The 14,346-nt window shown below is 47.8% G+C and overlaps 1 protein-coding gene across 5 annotated transcripts in view; it reads left to right on the top strand.

The window, feature by feature from the left end:
* Positions 1-14,346, top strand: part of LMF1 (lipase maturation factor 1) — a 161,722-nt gene that overhangs the window by 136,920 nt on the left and 10,456 nt on the right. For 4 of the 5 annotated variants that reach the window (XM_081170140.1, XM_081170141.1, XM_081170143.1 and 1 more), the window contains 3 exons: positions 4,348-4,531; positions 8,300-8,453; positions 11,764-11,947. In XM_081170140.1, coding sequence (XP_081026266.1) covers positions 4,348-4,531; positions 8,300-8,453; positions 11,764-11,947 — 522 coding nt within the window. Of the gene's footprint in view, positions 1-4,347; positions 4,532-8,299; positions 8,454-11,763; positions 11,965-14,346 lie in introns of all 5 variants that reach the window. The other variant, XR_014002045.1, reaches the window with a different exon arrangement.

Here is a 14,346-nt window from a genome sequence, read left to right as displayed (position 1 = left end):
CCGCTTGCCAGGCTGGCGGTGCGGAGAAGGGCTTTTCTCCCCACCGCAAGCCTTCAGGACAGGTACGGGAACAGAGGGGAAGGGGCGCAGCGCTTCTCCTCTGTTCCCGGGGCTTGCGGTGGGAGGAGGGTTTTTCCTCCCCACCGCCAACATTCAGAACAGCATTCTGAATGTTGGCGGTGGGAAGGAAAACCCTCCTCCCACCGCAAGTCTTCAGGACAGCCATCCGAAGGCTGGCGTGGGGAGAAGGGCTTTCCGCCCCACCGCAAGTCTTCAGGACAGCCATCCGAAGGCTGGCGTGGGGAGAAGGGCTTTCCGCCCCACCGCCAGCCTTCGGAGGAGCCTTCCGAAGGCTGGCGCGGGGAGAAGGGCTTTTCTCCCCACCGCCAGCCTTCGGAGGAGCCTTCTGAAGGCTGGCGCGGGGAGAAGGGCTTTCCGCCCCACTGCCAGCCTTCGGAGGAGCCTTCCAAAGGCTGGCGCGGGGAGAAGGGCTTTCCGCCCCACCACCAGCCTTCGGAGGAGGTCCAAGGACAGTGGGGAAGAAGCGCTGCGCTTCCCCCCTGTCCCGGAGATTTCCCTATGGGCTTTCGTCTTGCGAAGGAAGCCCATAGGGAAATTTGTTTTGTGAAGCGCCTCCAAAACGGAAAACCCTTTCGTCTAGCGGGTTTTCCGTCTTGCGAGGCGTTCGTCTTGCGGGGCACCACTGTATGACCTAACCCCCCCCCCCAAAAAAAAAGCAGTTTTGATGATGTGATCTGAATGGCACACAGGGCAACTAGGCTGTTTGGTTAGAGTATGTAGGGACATTACACTGCCTTACACTGAGCCATTGGTCCATCTAGCTCAGTAGTGTCCACACTGACCGGCAGCAGCTCTCCAGAGTTTCCAGCAGGGGTCTTTCCACAGCCCTACCTGGAGATGCCGAGTGTCGTGCCTGAAACTTTCTACATGCAAAAGCAGGTGCTGTACCACTGAGTTGCGGCTCTTTCCATAACTATAAAGTAAGATTCTAGTCCTCATGGATCTGAATGAAGGGTCGATTCCAGAGAAAGCTGCCTTAATACCATTGGGTCAATGCTGCCTTTGCAGCATCTCCAGGGTTCTAGTTCTCCTACGTTCTAGTTCTCACAATCATGAAGAAACAGCTGATTGAATAGGAACACAGGAAGCTGCCTCATACCACTGTCTCAGCACTATCTACCTGGATAGCTCAATTGGTTAGAGCCGGGTGCTGATAATGCCAAGGTTGCATGTTTGATCCCCATATGGGGATTGCATTGCAGAGGGTTGAACTAGATGGTTCTCATTGGTCCCTTCTAACTGCCCAGTTCTATGATTCTAATAATAATATACTGACTGGCAGTGGCTCTTTCACAGGCGTACCTGTCTGTGAGATTGAACCTGAGACCTTCTGCATGCAAAAGGTTCCTCGGGGATTGAACCTGAGACCATCTGCATGCAAAGCAGGTGCTCTACCACTAAGCTATGGCCCTTCCTCATAGTTTCCAGGGCATTCTGTTGCCCCTGTGGTGCCTTTTAGCCCACACACTAATAGCCATCCTTGGTCTGTGCGCTGGAACAGCTTGCAAGTTGTTGTTACAGCTCCTTCTGGAAGGATATACTGTCTGGCGGAGATTATGAGTTTCTGGCTGGTACCTACCAAATGCCTATAATGATCTGCAATTAGGGTTCAAACCGTGTACGGACCTGTAAAAGATTTCTGACGGTACCTGCCCCATTTCCTAGCATTTGGGCTCCCTTGCCAGGGCTAAGGGGAGAGAAACACAAGGAATAATTGTTTGGGGGGCTGAAGGAGGGAAACCACTCTCACCCCCCCCACCCAAATTAATCCAGCGAGAGCCATGAATCCACAGTATTTCATATCGCACTTCATAAAACTCCAGTCATAATCCATAAAACTGACATTATTAGATTAAAAAAAAGAGGTCCCAGCTCCTCATTTCAGGCTTTTGCTCATTAGACATTCTGTAGTTTTATAACCTTACCGTTCCTACCCAATTACTGTGATTAATACTGTGCCTTAATAAAAGAAAACCTTCGCGATTCAGGAGCAGACTTGGGATGTGGGGGGGGGGTCAGGTCTTGGTTTAAGGCGGCCTTTGCCAACCTGATGCTCTCCAGATGTTTCAGACTACAGCTCCCAGAAGCCCCAGCATCACATGCTCATGCTGGCTGGGGCTGATGGGAGTTGTAGTCCTAAGCATCGGAAAGCCCACCAGGCTTGCAAACGATGCCTTGATGTGAGGAAAAGACAGTGCTTCTGGGCCAGGACTGGAGAGCTTCTGACCGCCCAGAGGTTGCTGGACAACAGTTTCCATCACCCCTGACCATTAGGCATGCTGGCCAGGGTTGGTTGGAATGGAAGTCAGAAAAGATGTGGAAGGCAACAGCTTCCCTGTCCCCGATCTAACACCTACAGCCTGTTGCAGAGAGATTCTGCTTGTGTTTTTCTTAATTCTCTGTTACCCCTCAAAAGACCTGCTTGCCCCAGGCTGAAGAACCGTATGTTTGACAGGTTCATAATTCCACCCTCATGTCAAAACCTCAGAGGCCACATTTTGAATCCTGTGATTATTTATTTATTTGATCACACACACACGCGCACACACACACACACACACACACACACCACTATACAGCTGTTAGAAATAAGATTCTTCTTTTTCAATCTCCCAAGCAATAAAGCAAAAAAGAAAAGAAGGAAAGGAAAGGAAAACAGAACAGACCACCCAGTTACTACATATAAAGTAGTAAGGTGATCCTGTGTCAGAGGGGCAACTCAGGGAATTATTTTCTTCAAATTGCCTCAATATTGGAAAGTGGGGTGGCGGCGCAGGAATGCAATTGAGCAGAAGAAGTGAGAAATGTTAATGAAGTGGACTGCTTCATATTTGTGGATGTAGATCATATAAAAGTAGGGGGGGGGATGGTGGCCAAAGACCCAAACTAACAGCGTGCGTCATCATTCCCCTCCCTCTCTTTTAAGTGATGCAATAATGATGGCAGTGACGAAGCATCTGTTTTCTAATGTGGATTCTTGTGACTTTGGGTTTGAATCTCTGGTTGCTTTTAACGCATTCTGTACACCACCCAGGCATTTTATTCCATTTTTGTAAAGAGGAATCATATAATTGTAGAACCAGAAGGGACTCCTGAGGGTCATCTAGTCCAACCCCCTGCAATGCAGGAATCTCAACACACGGTTCTCCCATCCAATGTGAAACCATACCGGATCCTGCATAGCTTTGTTGTTGTTGTTGTTTAGTCGTGTCCAACTCTTCATGACCCCATGGACCAGAGCACGCCAGGCACTCCTGTTTTCCACTGCCTCCCGCAGTTTGGTCAAACTCATGCTGGTAGCTTTGAGAACACTGTCCAACCACCTCGTCCTCTGTCGTCCCCTTCTCCTCGTGCCCTCCATCTTTCCCAACATCAGGGTCTTTTCCAGGGAGTCTTCTCTTCTCATGAGGTGGCCAAAGTTTTGGAGTCTCAGCTTCAGGATCTATCATTCCAGTGAGCACTCAGGGCTGTTTTCCTTAAGAATGGACACGTTTGATCTTCTTGCAGTCCATGGGACTCTCAAGGGTATCCTCCAGCACCATAATTCAAAAGCATCAATTCTTTGGCAATCAGCCTTCTTTATGGTCCAGCTCTTACTTCCATACATCACTATTGGGAAAACCATAGCTTTAACTCTATGGGCCTTTGTTGGCAAGGTGATGTCTCTGCTTTTTAAGATGCTGTCTAGGTTTCTCATTGCTTTTCTCCCAAGAAGCAGGCGTCTTTTAATTTCATGACTGCTGTCACCATCTGCAGTGATCATGGAGCCCAAGAAAGTAAAGTCTGTCACTGCCTCCATTTCTTCCCCTTCTATTTGCCAGGAGGTGATGGGACCAGTGGCCATGGTCTTCATTTTTTTGATGTTGAGCTTCTGACCATATTTTGCGCTCTCCTCTTTCACCCTCATTAAAAGGTTCTTTAATTCCTCCTCACTTTTCCATCAAGGTTGTGTCATCTGCATATCTGAGGTTGTTGATATTTCTTCCAGTAATCTTAATTCCCATCATCCCTGACCACTGGTCCTGTTAGCTAGGGATCATGGGAGTTGTAGTCCCAAAACATCTGGAGGGCCGTGTTTGTCTATGCCTGGTGTTGGCAGCACTGAGTTAGATAGGCCAAGGACTTGGTTGGGTGTAAGGCAGCTTCTGAGGCCCCTCTTACTGTTTGCGTAGCACCTATAACCAACCAGGCACTGCGGTGCATTGAGAAGAAAGCACTAATCTCCCCCTGACCACAAGCTGTCCATCTTCTCTTTCTTGCCCTTAGGTGCTCCTCATCGTGAGCGGGAACTTGAGCTTCCTTAACTGGCTAACCATTGTGCCAAGCATTGCCTGCTTCGACGATGCTGCCCTGGGGTTCCTTTTCAGCTCCAAAGAACAAGGCCTGAAGGCCAGAGTGCAAGAGATGCAAGCCGGAGAGGCAGAGGGGAAGACGGAGCCCTTGCGATGTGGTAAGTCCTTCTTGGACTGAAGCAATACATTGGTCTGATGGGAAAACACAGACACCTATGTGCACAGAAGGTTCTTCGCCGCCTGCGTTTATCCTCGCAACAAACCTGTGAGGTAGATTAGGTTGGGAGATGGCGGCCAGCCCAATGAAGCGCTACTCAGAGTACACCCATTGAAATTAAAGAAAGGGTAAGGGTAAAAATAGACAGGTATATATAGATGTACATTATTAGTTTATTATTAATGCAATTGATATCTTAAGGTAATAGTTTACTAGAGTGGAAAGATGTTGACAAGGATGGGAAGTCAAAATTATGTACTAATTTTATGATCTGAAGACTTACATTCTACTGTTTGAATTTTGTTTTGGTAAGTTTGATATATAGATAATGATATGTCTTGGATGTATGCATGCAATTATGGATAATAAAGCACTGAAAAAAGAAACTAAAGAAACTAAGTTAGTAATGCTCATTTGTTTCAATGTGTCTACTCTGAGAAGGACTAGCATTTGATATAAATAATAATAGTTATTTATTGCTGCAGGGACAATGTCCTATTTTGCCAGGGTCTGGGAATACTGTATGGCTGCAACAATAGTATACTATTTGGTTGGTTGGTTGGTTTTAAGTTTCTATCCCTCAGGATTGCATTACACATACATATATCTTGTTTTATTTATCCCACCTTTTCCTCCAAGATTCTCAGGGTGGTGTACATGGCTGTCCTTCTTCTCATTTAATCCTCACAACAACCCTGTGAGGTATGTTAGTCTAAGAGATGGCACTGGTCCAAGGTCACCCAGTGAGCTTCATGGCTGAGTGGGGATGTGTATCCTTTAAAAAAAAAATATAGATTTTTCCACAATGATAACACAAACCACAAAGCAAAATGATACACAAAAACAGAAAAAGAAGAAAGAAGAAAGAAAGAAAGAAAGAAAGAAAGAAAGAAAGAAAGAAAGAAAGAAAGAAAGAAAGAGGGGGAAAGGGGGGAACAATAAACAGATAAACAATAACAACAAACTTAATTCTTCACAAATCCAACCTTTTAAACATCTTTGTTGACTTCCTCAAATCCTTCCCTTCTGAGTTTCCTTGTAATTAAAGGTAACAGCTTTCGAATATCATTATTAAACTAAAACAGTTTCTAATTATAGTCCCTCTTATTCACTTTTCAGGGATGTGTATCCTGGGCTCCCAGGTCACAGTCCAATACTCTAACTACTGCACCACACTCTCTCTATATAGAGACAGACAGACAGGTGTGTAGTGGTTAGAGTGCTAGACTGGGACCTGGGAGACCAAGATTCAAATCCCCACTCGCCCATGAAGCTCATTGGGCGACCTTGGCCCTAACCTGCTGTCTCTACCACCCTGCCTCCTCTGCCAAGCTGGCCAGGATCCTGCACAAAAGGCACCTCAATCCAGCAATCCCCAGGCAGACTTGGGGGAGGGGGAATTAGCATGAGGTGTCCCAGTCCCAGGAATGTGTTCATCTTTACATTGACCAAGTTTCTCTCTCCTGTTATGTTTCTGTGCAACATAACGAATCCTGGCTTTTCTGAAATACCCACCCACTTTCCCAGGGGTCCAGACCTCCCATTTCAATGAAAAACTGCTCCCAAAATATTCTCAGACTAAACAGTTTATCAGGGTAGCAGAAAGGCTTAAACAAGCATTGCTTCCCTGCAGAGATGGAAAAGAGGAACTCTCCGTGCTAGTCAGTTATTATTATTTTTATTTGTCTGTCTCTCTGTCTCTCTTTTCAAAAAGCAGCAGGATGCAGCAAGGGTCAGTTTTGCTTATTTGTCCAATTCTCAGTAGCTTCAGCTTCCTTTCCGGTGGCCATTTGCAAAGGTACAGCTGTATCTTAGTCTTTTGGGGATGCTGCCAACCTACTTCCCTGGATCGGTTGATGCATCTAAAATAATAAAAAACCAGCCTTTGCCTTTGGCAAACTGCCCCCCGCCCCGCCAATGTTTTGGACTACAACTCCCATCTGCCACGTTGGCTGGGACTGATGGGAGTTGTAGTACAAAATAGGGCTGGGTGATGTGAAATTTTCAACATTGCGATATATCACCAGCCAAACATTGCAATCTGGCGATACATCAAACCACCTCAGCTTGGAGGTGAGCCGAAGTTGATGGGCATTGCAATTCAAATGGCATTCACTCACCGCTTCATGTGATCAATTCTGCAGAGCGGGGCTTACCTGCCCCCCCCCCCAATATTTTATTCAAGTTGGCGCTCCTGGTATTTCAGACTAAAGCTCCCTTCTCAGATGGACTCCAAGCGTATACTTAATTTCAATACCATCCAGAAGAAAGAACAGAAAATTCTCCCCAAGCCAGAAATGGCTTCTCTACACTAGGACTTGTTGTTAACCAAGCAGCATTTTAGACATTCTTCTTTTTAGTCCCTTCCCAGACTATTTAGAGAAAAGCAGATTTTCATAAAGATATGGCACAGCCCATTGGCTGAGGCCCGCAATGTTGCAGGCGGGGGCTGGGGAGGGGGAGGTTGAGCAAATGCTTGTTTTCTTATTGGCTGGGGGGGGGGGGAATCCAGGTTACAAACGGCCCCCAGGACAGTGACAGGAGGAAACCAGACTCTCCGATCTACCAAGTCACTGTCCTGCCAGAGACCACTTGCAGCGTGTGTGTGTGTTGCACTTTGTATAGCAAGATAAGCAAACCAAAAAGGGGGAAAGGACAAACACCAAAGGAGTTTGCAGTCCGAAGTTTAGCATTGTGATGGGAGGAGAAAAGAAGAAAAGAGAGTTGTGGGGTGACAAAAGAACAGAGACAGGAAGAGGGGGAACGAGAGAGTGAAGTGGGGGACAGAAATCATAAATGTGAGTGAATGAGTGTTTGGATCCTGCTCTGCTGTTGGGCAATGTTGTCATGTGAGACATCACAGCTTCTGGTCCTTTAATTGTTAAGTCGCCGTGGCCTTGATCAGGCCCAGGAAGAAGAAGGGAGAGCAGGAACTACTCCTAGAACTCTGGGTCATTTGCACCCGATCAGGAACAGTTGATGCCAATAGCACCAACAAAAAGCCTAAACTAGCCTGCTGAAATCAGAAAACCTTGAGTAGGAAACATCTCTCTCTCTCTCTCTCTCTCTCTCTCTCTCTCTGTGTGTGTGTGTGTGTGTGTGTAAGCATCTCTGTGTGAGCTTCTGAAAGCCAGTGCCTGCTGAGAGGGGCACCATTTCCCTCAATTCAGCACCCTCCCTTCTGAGCCATTGGTGGACCTCAAGGTTCTAGCGAAAGCCAAGTACAAATCCTGCAGGTCTGAGGCTTGCCTATTCTTGGTGTGAGGCTCAGTCCAGAAGGCCTGCCATCTTGAAAGCCGTTGGCTTCCTTAGAGGGCTAGTACGTTGCAGGGACCCTCAAGTGTCGTGTCTTTCTTCCCCAGCCCAGCAGCAGAACGTCCCAAGCCAGGCGGGTGAGTAATCTCAGGCCCAGGCCCAAGTGTGGCCATGTAGGCCTCCAGCTTGCTCACTTGCCTGCTTGGATCTCTAGTCTGGCTGGAATGTGGCCAACATACAGAGGTAAGAGTACATCCAATGGTCTTTCCACTGTCTCCCTCTGGCCCCTCTGACCGCTGGCCTGAAGCCCTGGAAAGTTGTCCATGAGAGAATGAAGCACTAGGGCCAGAAAAGGTTTCCCAACCCTGTCCTAAGCTGATTCCGGAGCACATTAAATATATGTCCCCAAAGCAAGAATATATCACTTACGGTTTCCACCTCTCCTTTTCCACAGGCTGCTACATCCGCAAGGGAGTGAACCTATCTTTTGGGGTCCTGATTGCCTTCCTCAGCATCCCGGTGGTTATCAATCTGCTAAGCTCCCGACAAGTCATGAACACGTCCTTCAACCCTCTCAGGATAGTCAATACCTATGGGGCCTTTGGAAGGTATGGCTCTCTACTAGGGTCAGGGTCAAGGTAAAGGTAAAGGGACCCATGACAATTAAGTCCAGTTGCGAAGGACTCTGGGGTTGCGGCACTCATCTCGCTTTACAGGCCGAGGGAGCTGGCGTTTGTCCACTTCCGCTGACAGTTTTTCCGGGTCATGTGGCCAGCATGACTAAGCCGCTTCTGGCGAAACCAGAGCAGCACACAGAAACGCCGTTTACTTTCCCACCGGAGTGGTACCTATTTATCTACTTGCACCTCGTGCTTTCGAACTGCTAGGTTGTCAGGAGCTGGGACCGAACAACTGGAGCTCACCCCGTCGCGGGGATTCGAACTGCCGACCTTTCAATCGGCAAGCCCAAGCGGCACAGTGGTTTAACCCACAGCAGGGATGCTAAATCCTGGGGTCTGCATGCTACTTGTGCTCTTCCAGATCTCATGGGAGGGGAGAGGGGTTTTGGAGGGACACACAGGTAAGATTTTCTGTAAGGTTTAAGGAGGTGGCCTTTGAAAGGGCAACCAAAATCACCAAGGGCTTGGAGCACCTCCCCTATGAGGAAAGGTTGGCTCAGTTGGTTAAAGAGTGGTGCTGAAAATGCCAAGGTTGCAGGTTCAATCCCTGCATGTGACAGCTGCCTATTCCTGCATTGCAGGGGGTTGGACTAGATGATCCTTGTGGTCCCTTCTACAATTCTATGATTCTACTATCTGGGAAGAAAGGCAAGTGCAAAGGGACAGAATAAGAGATTTATGAAGTTATGCATGGAATGAAGGAAGTGGGCACAGAGACGTTTTCCTTCCTGTTTCATAATACTGGAAGGCACAGTAATCTAATGAAGCTGAATACTGGAAGATTCAGGATGGACAAACAGAAGTACTCATTCAGCTGCACCAGAGGTAGCGATGGCCAACTTCAGGGGCTTTTAAAAAGAGGCTAGGCAAATGCATGGAGGGCAAGGCTAGCAACAGTGGCTCCTAGCCACAGTGGCTATGTATTCCCTCCCATCTTAGAGGTGCTGTGCCCCTGAAACTCTGTTGCTTCAAATCACGGCTGTTGTGCTCAGCTCCTGCTTGTGGGCTTCCCAGTGTGGTGTAGTGGTTAAGAGCGGTAGACTCGTAATCTGGTGAACCGAGTTTGATTCCCTGCTCCTCCACATGCAGCTGCTGGGTGACCTTGGGCTAGTCACACTTCTCTGAAGTCTCTTAGCCTCACTCACCTCACAGAGTGTTTGTTGTGGGGGAGGAAGGGAGAGGAGATTGTTAGCCGCTTTGAGACTCCTTAGGGTAGTGATAAAGCAGGATATCAAATCCAAACCCCTCATTGAGTCATCTGCTTGGCCAGTGTGAGAACATACACTGACATATGTTTGCCTGACTGGAAGGTGCCATTGAGCATAATACTTCTTGCTTTCCTGGGTGGAGGACTGCAGAAGGACGGGTATGTGAATATGTGTAGACTCCAGCTTACTGTACAAAGGAAAATTCATATCCCTTTGTTCTGCCTGCTTTTGCCCCTGGCCCCACCCACCATTGGCATGTGGCCCCTGGAAAGTTTCCCAGAAGTGAATGTGGCCCCCAGGATGAAATCGTCTCCCCCCCCCCCCAAGAAACCTCTTGCAGAAGTTACCTTTTCTTGGTGTGGAATCTGGATATCCTTTAAAAACAAAAAAACTAACAATAGGGCACAGTGCATCCCCAGCTGCTGCAACAACCCTGTGTGTCTTGGTGCTCCCACCTCAGGTTAGCTCTTTTCCCTCCCTCCCAGCAAGCTCCTGCTACTACAGGGAAGCTCCTGGCAGAATCTGTTGTCCCGTCCTGATAGCCCTGCAAAAGCTCAGCCTCTTTTCTGCCACATCATTAAGAGCCTTTGGCGATGAGTTGGAAAGGGGTGTAACCGTTGTGCCTCTTCTTACACCTCCTGAATTACCTTGGCTCCTTCGGAGGAGTGGGGGTCTATTGTCCTGCCGTTGTTGTTCCTCCCTCTTAACTCCTTCACTCCCTCCCTCTCCCTTCAGGTTGACCGTTTCCCTTTCGACAGTTACCAGAACCCCGCGAGCATGCGATGAAACCCCTGCTATAAATGCATTCGTAATTCCAGCCTATGTAAACCAATAAAAAGAGGATTGCAGCTCATAATGAATATATGATTATGTGAAAGCTGACATATTTTGAATAGCACAGTAGGAACAGGCTTTTTATTAGTAATTTGGTGTCCTGGATTTACAGTGTGTTCGTAAGCATCGGGCAGTGGGCCACCTCTCATAACTCAGCTCACTGAGCAACAGTGGGGGCGGGCGGGGGGGAGGTCCTTGGCTGGGGCAGGGGCTGGGAATCTGTTGAACTGGAGGTAGGGATAATTCTAAGTGGTCCCCATTAGTAGCAGCCAGCCAGTACTGGACCCAAGGAATGTTCTCTTTTGCCAGAAGACAGCGATCAAATAAAATAAGAGATGGCTTAGTTGAATCAGGCCAGAGGACCATCTGCCCCACCCAGCCTGGTGCCTTCCAGATGTTTTAGAGTACAGAGAAAGCTGTCTTGTACTGAGTCAGACCATTGGTCCATCTAGTTCAGTATTGTCTGCACTGATTGGCAGCAGCTTTCCGGGGTTTCAGGCAGGGGTCTCTCCCAGCCCTACCTGCAGATGCTGGTAGTTGAACCTGGGGGCCTTGTGCATGTGCTCTTCCACTGAACTAAGATTCTAGTCCTCAACGTTTCTATTAGAAGGGGTGATTTAAGTACACCGTTTTAGGCGTGTCTGATATGTGTGCAACCGCACATTTGCACATTACAGCAAACCCAGGAGTGACCCCAAAAGGGGTGAAACAGGGTGGGGCAGGGGTGCAATGGGATCTTTGCAGGCTTTTTCAATGGTGAGTCAAATATACACCATTTCATGAAATGCTGAGTCAGAACATCAGTCCATCTCCCTCAGTATTTTCTCCCAGCATGTACTAGTCTGAGATAAACTGCTTCTGAACATAGCCATTCCATTCCCAGCTCTTGCAGCTAACAGGAGGAGCCCTGCTGGATCAAATAAAAGGTATATTCCGTCCAGCAGGTCCTTCCTTCAGTGGTCCACCAGATGTTCATGGGAATCCAAAAAGCAGGGCTTGAATGCTACAACCTCTCTCTTCTTTGCTCCTCTGAAACATGCCCCATGAGATTTGGCCTTTGTGCTCTGTTTGGAGTCGCTGGCTTGTTTGGAGTCACTGGCTGCTTTTTCCTCTTGCAACTGCAGGCTGCCCAAGTTCAGATTTGGGATTGGGGTTTCCCGAAACTCCAGAGAATAATTCCGCATGTCTTTTCACAGCATCACCAAAGACAGAACCGAGGTCATCATTCAAGGGACATCCAGCCTGGATCCCAACGACCCTGCTGCTATTTGGGAAGAGTATGAATTCAAGTGTAAACCTGGGGACCTACGCAGGAGACCCTGCCTCATAAGTCCATACCACTATCGCCTGGACTGGCTCATGTGGTTTGCTGCATTCCAGGTGCGTGCCCAACACAGGTATGAGGCTCTAGTCCAGGGATAGTCAACCTGGTGCCACCCAAACATTGTTGGACTACAATCCCCATTATCCCTCACAATTGGCCATGCTTGTGTTCGCCACTCCAACTGCCTCTAGAGGGCACCATATTGGCTACTCCTGCACTAGTCTAAAGTTGCTTGAAATAGCATCCATTGGGTGTAAAGTGATTTTGATTAGAGCTGCAGATCTCAACAAAGAGGGCCTGCTGGATCAGGCCCATCTAGTCCAGTATCCTTCTCTCACAGTGTCCAACAAGTTGCTTATGTGAAATGTGCTAGCAGGATTCGAGCACAGAAGGACTCTTCTCCCCCTCCCAGCAACTGATATTCAAAAGCATTTCTGCCTCCAGCTGTGGAGGCAGAGCATAGCAGTCATGGCTAGTAGCCATCAATAGCCCTCAGTAGCCACAGAAGGACCAGTGTTTTCTGTATTCATGGTGGCTTCAGTTGGAAGCCACAGCAGCCCCTCTGACCCTGTTGTCCACATTTCCCATTGTCTCCACTCTGCTGGGCGTCAGTCTTGATCTGAGTACCTCATGGGGTTGCTCTCTGTTTTGGCACTCAAATAATCAGAAGCTTCAAGGGCATTAAACTAAAAGCCAAGCAGCAGTTGAAGAAGGGAGAATGGCCCTGATGCTTTAACCCACAGAGTCTTCTCACTTACTAAAATAACAAGCAGGAACTCAGGGATGTAAATGCTAGAAAGCCACATGCAAGGCTCACTTGGGATCATGCTCAGTGACACAGTTACATGCGCACACTATGCAATGCTTTCTCCAGACTCTATAATAATATGCCCTACTCAGGAAGGAAGCCATAGATGCGGCACAATTCGACAGCTCCCCTTTTCAGCTCAAAAGCAGCTACCTGAATCGCCACAGCTTATTTTTGAGCACCCAAATCAAAATGGGCTTGGAAATTAAAATAACTATCAAAACCAGTGGGACTGAGGCCCATCTTCTTTTTTCTTCTGCTCTATATTTTGGAAAGTTGTATTTGGACAGCTTTTAAGGTATTATTGCCAGATTTTGTGGGGTGGTTCCTGTAACTCCAATTGTAAATACATTAAAGTACAATAAATAAGATATAAAATACAGTTAAAGATCAAGATGAATGCTTAATCCACAGGCATGGCATGGACTGCCTGAATGAAGCTCACAGACCACTGTTGGTCCGGGGACCACAGTTTGGGAAGTCCTGTCCTATAGGACTATTTTGGGTGTTCATATCCCCATGACACCCTTTTATATTTTCAACAGGCCTTTATTATCATCCCAGCCTGCAGAATAACTTTCAAGGTTGATGGCACTGGTACTGTGGGCTGCTGAATGGGGCCAGCTGGAACACCTGAGGCAACCCAATACTTGATAAGCTGCTGAAAGCCAAACAGGGCCGGGAGGTGGATGGAGAAGATCTTTTCCCATCCCATTGTGTGGCTCGTGACAGGTTGCTCTTTACACCTCATCACTGCTTGATATACAACACTCTCTTGTCCAGGCTTCCTGAAAACAGTTTCCCCTTTTGAGGCGAGTGACAAGACTTCCACCAGAGCAGCACACAATCTGTTGAAAGGAGTAGGCCCAAAGCCTGTCATGGCTGACCGAGGGCCCTTCACTTTTCACATGTTTGAATAGCTGGCACATCCGAAATTTCAGACGCTTGAGGATTTGTCCTGGAATGCCCGGCCCTGAGGAGCAATTTGTTAGCAGACTGTTGCTTAATTGCTGCCCCAGAAGTGCTTTTAATTGTATTTCATATAACGCAACACTGCTTCCCAAGAAAGGGCTTCTGTTACCATAATTTTATTAGCCAAATATAATATCCTCTCTTCATTTCTCTCTCTCTCCTTCTTATAAACCACTCTTTGTTTTGAGTGTCTCGGCCTCCCCTGAGAGCCGTAGCTCTCAATTAGTGTCCTTCATTTGTTGCTGGCAGAGACGTGACCAGTCCGCTTACACACTTGCAGGTCTTCCTCTTGTCTGCAGAAGAAATCAGGCAGCTATTTGATGCTGAGTACACAACAGTGAAGAGGAATCAATGTGACTTCCAAATACCTCAACATACATTCCCCACCCCCAATTATTCTTCTAATAACCATAATATGCTTTTGATCCTGAATTAAAATTGGAGGTTTGTGACATGTTTATACCCCAAGAAGAGGCCTGTCCTTTGAGGCCAAAGGTAGCTGACCTGGGGATTGGGCCATAGCTGAGTTATAGAGCATCTGTCTTGCATCCAGAAGACCCCCAGGTCCAATCCCCAATGGCATCTAGGGCTGGGAGAGACTGCTGCCTGAAACTCTGGAGAGCCACTGCCATTCAGTGTAGACAATATTGAGCTTGGTAGACCAATGACTCAGTA

This window comes from Podarcis bocagei (genome assembly GCF_964188305.1).
Source record: "Podarcis bocagei genome assembly, chromosome: 14".
Lineage (NCBI taxonomy): Eukaryota > Metazoa > Chordata > Lepidosauria > Squamata > Lacertidae > Podarcis > Podarcis bocagei.
Note: the sequence above shows the minus strand (reverse complement) of the source record. Positions and strands in the feature narration are given on the sequence as shown.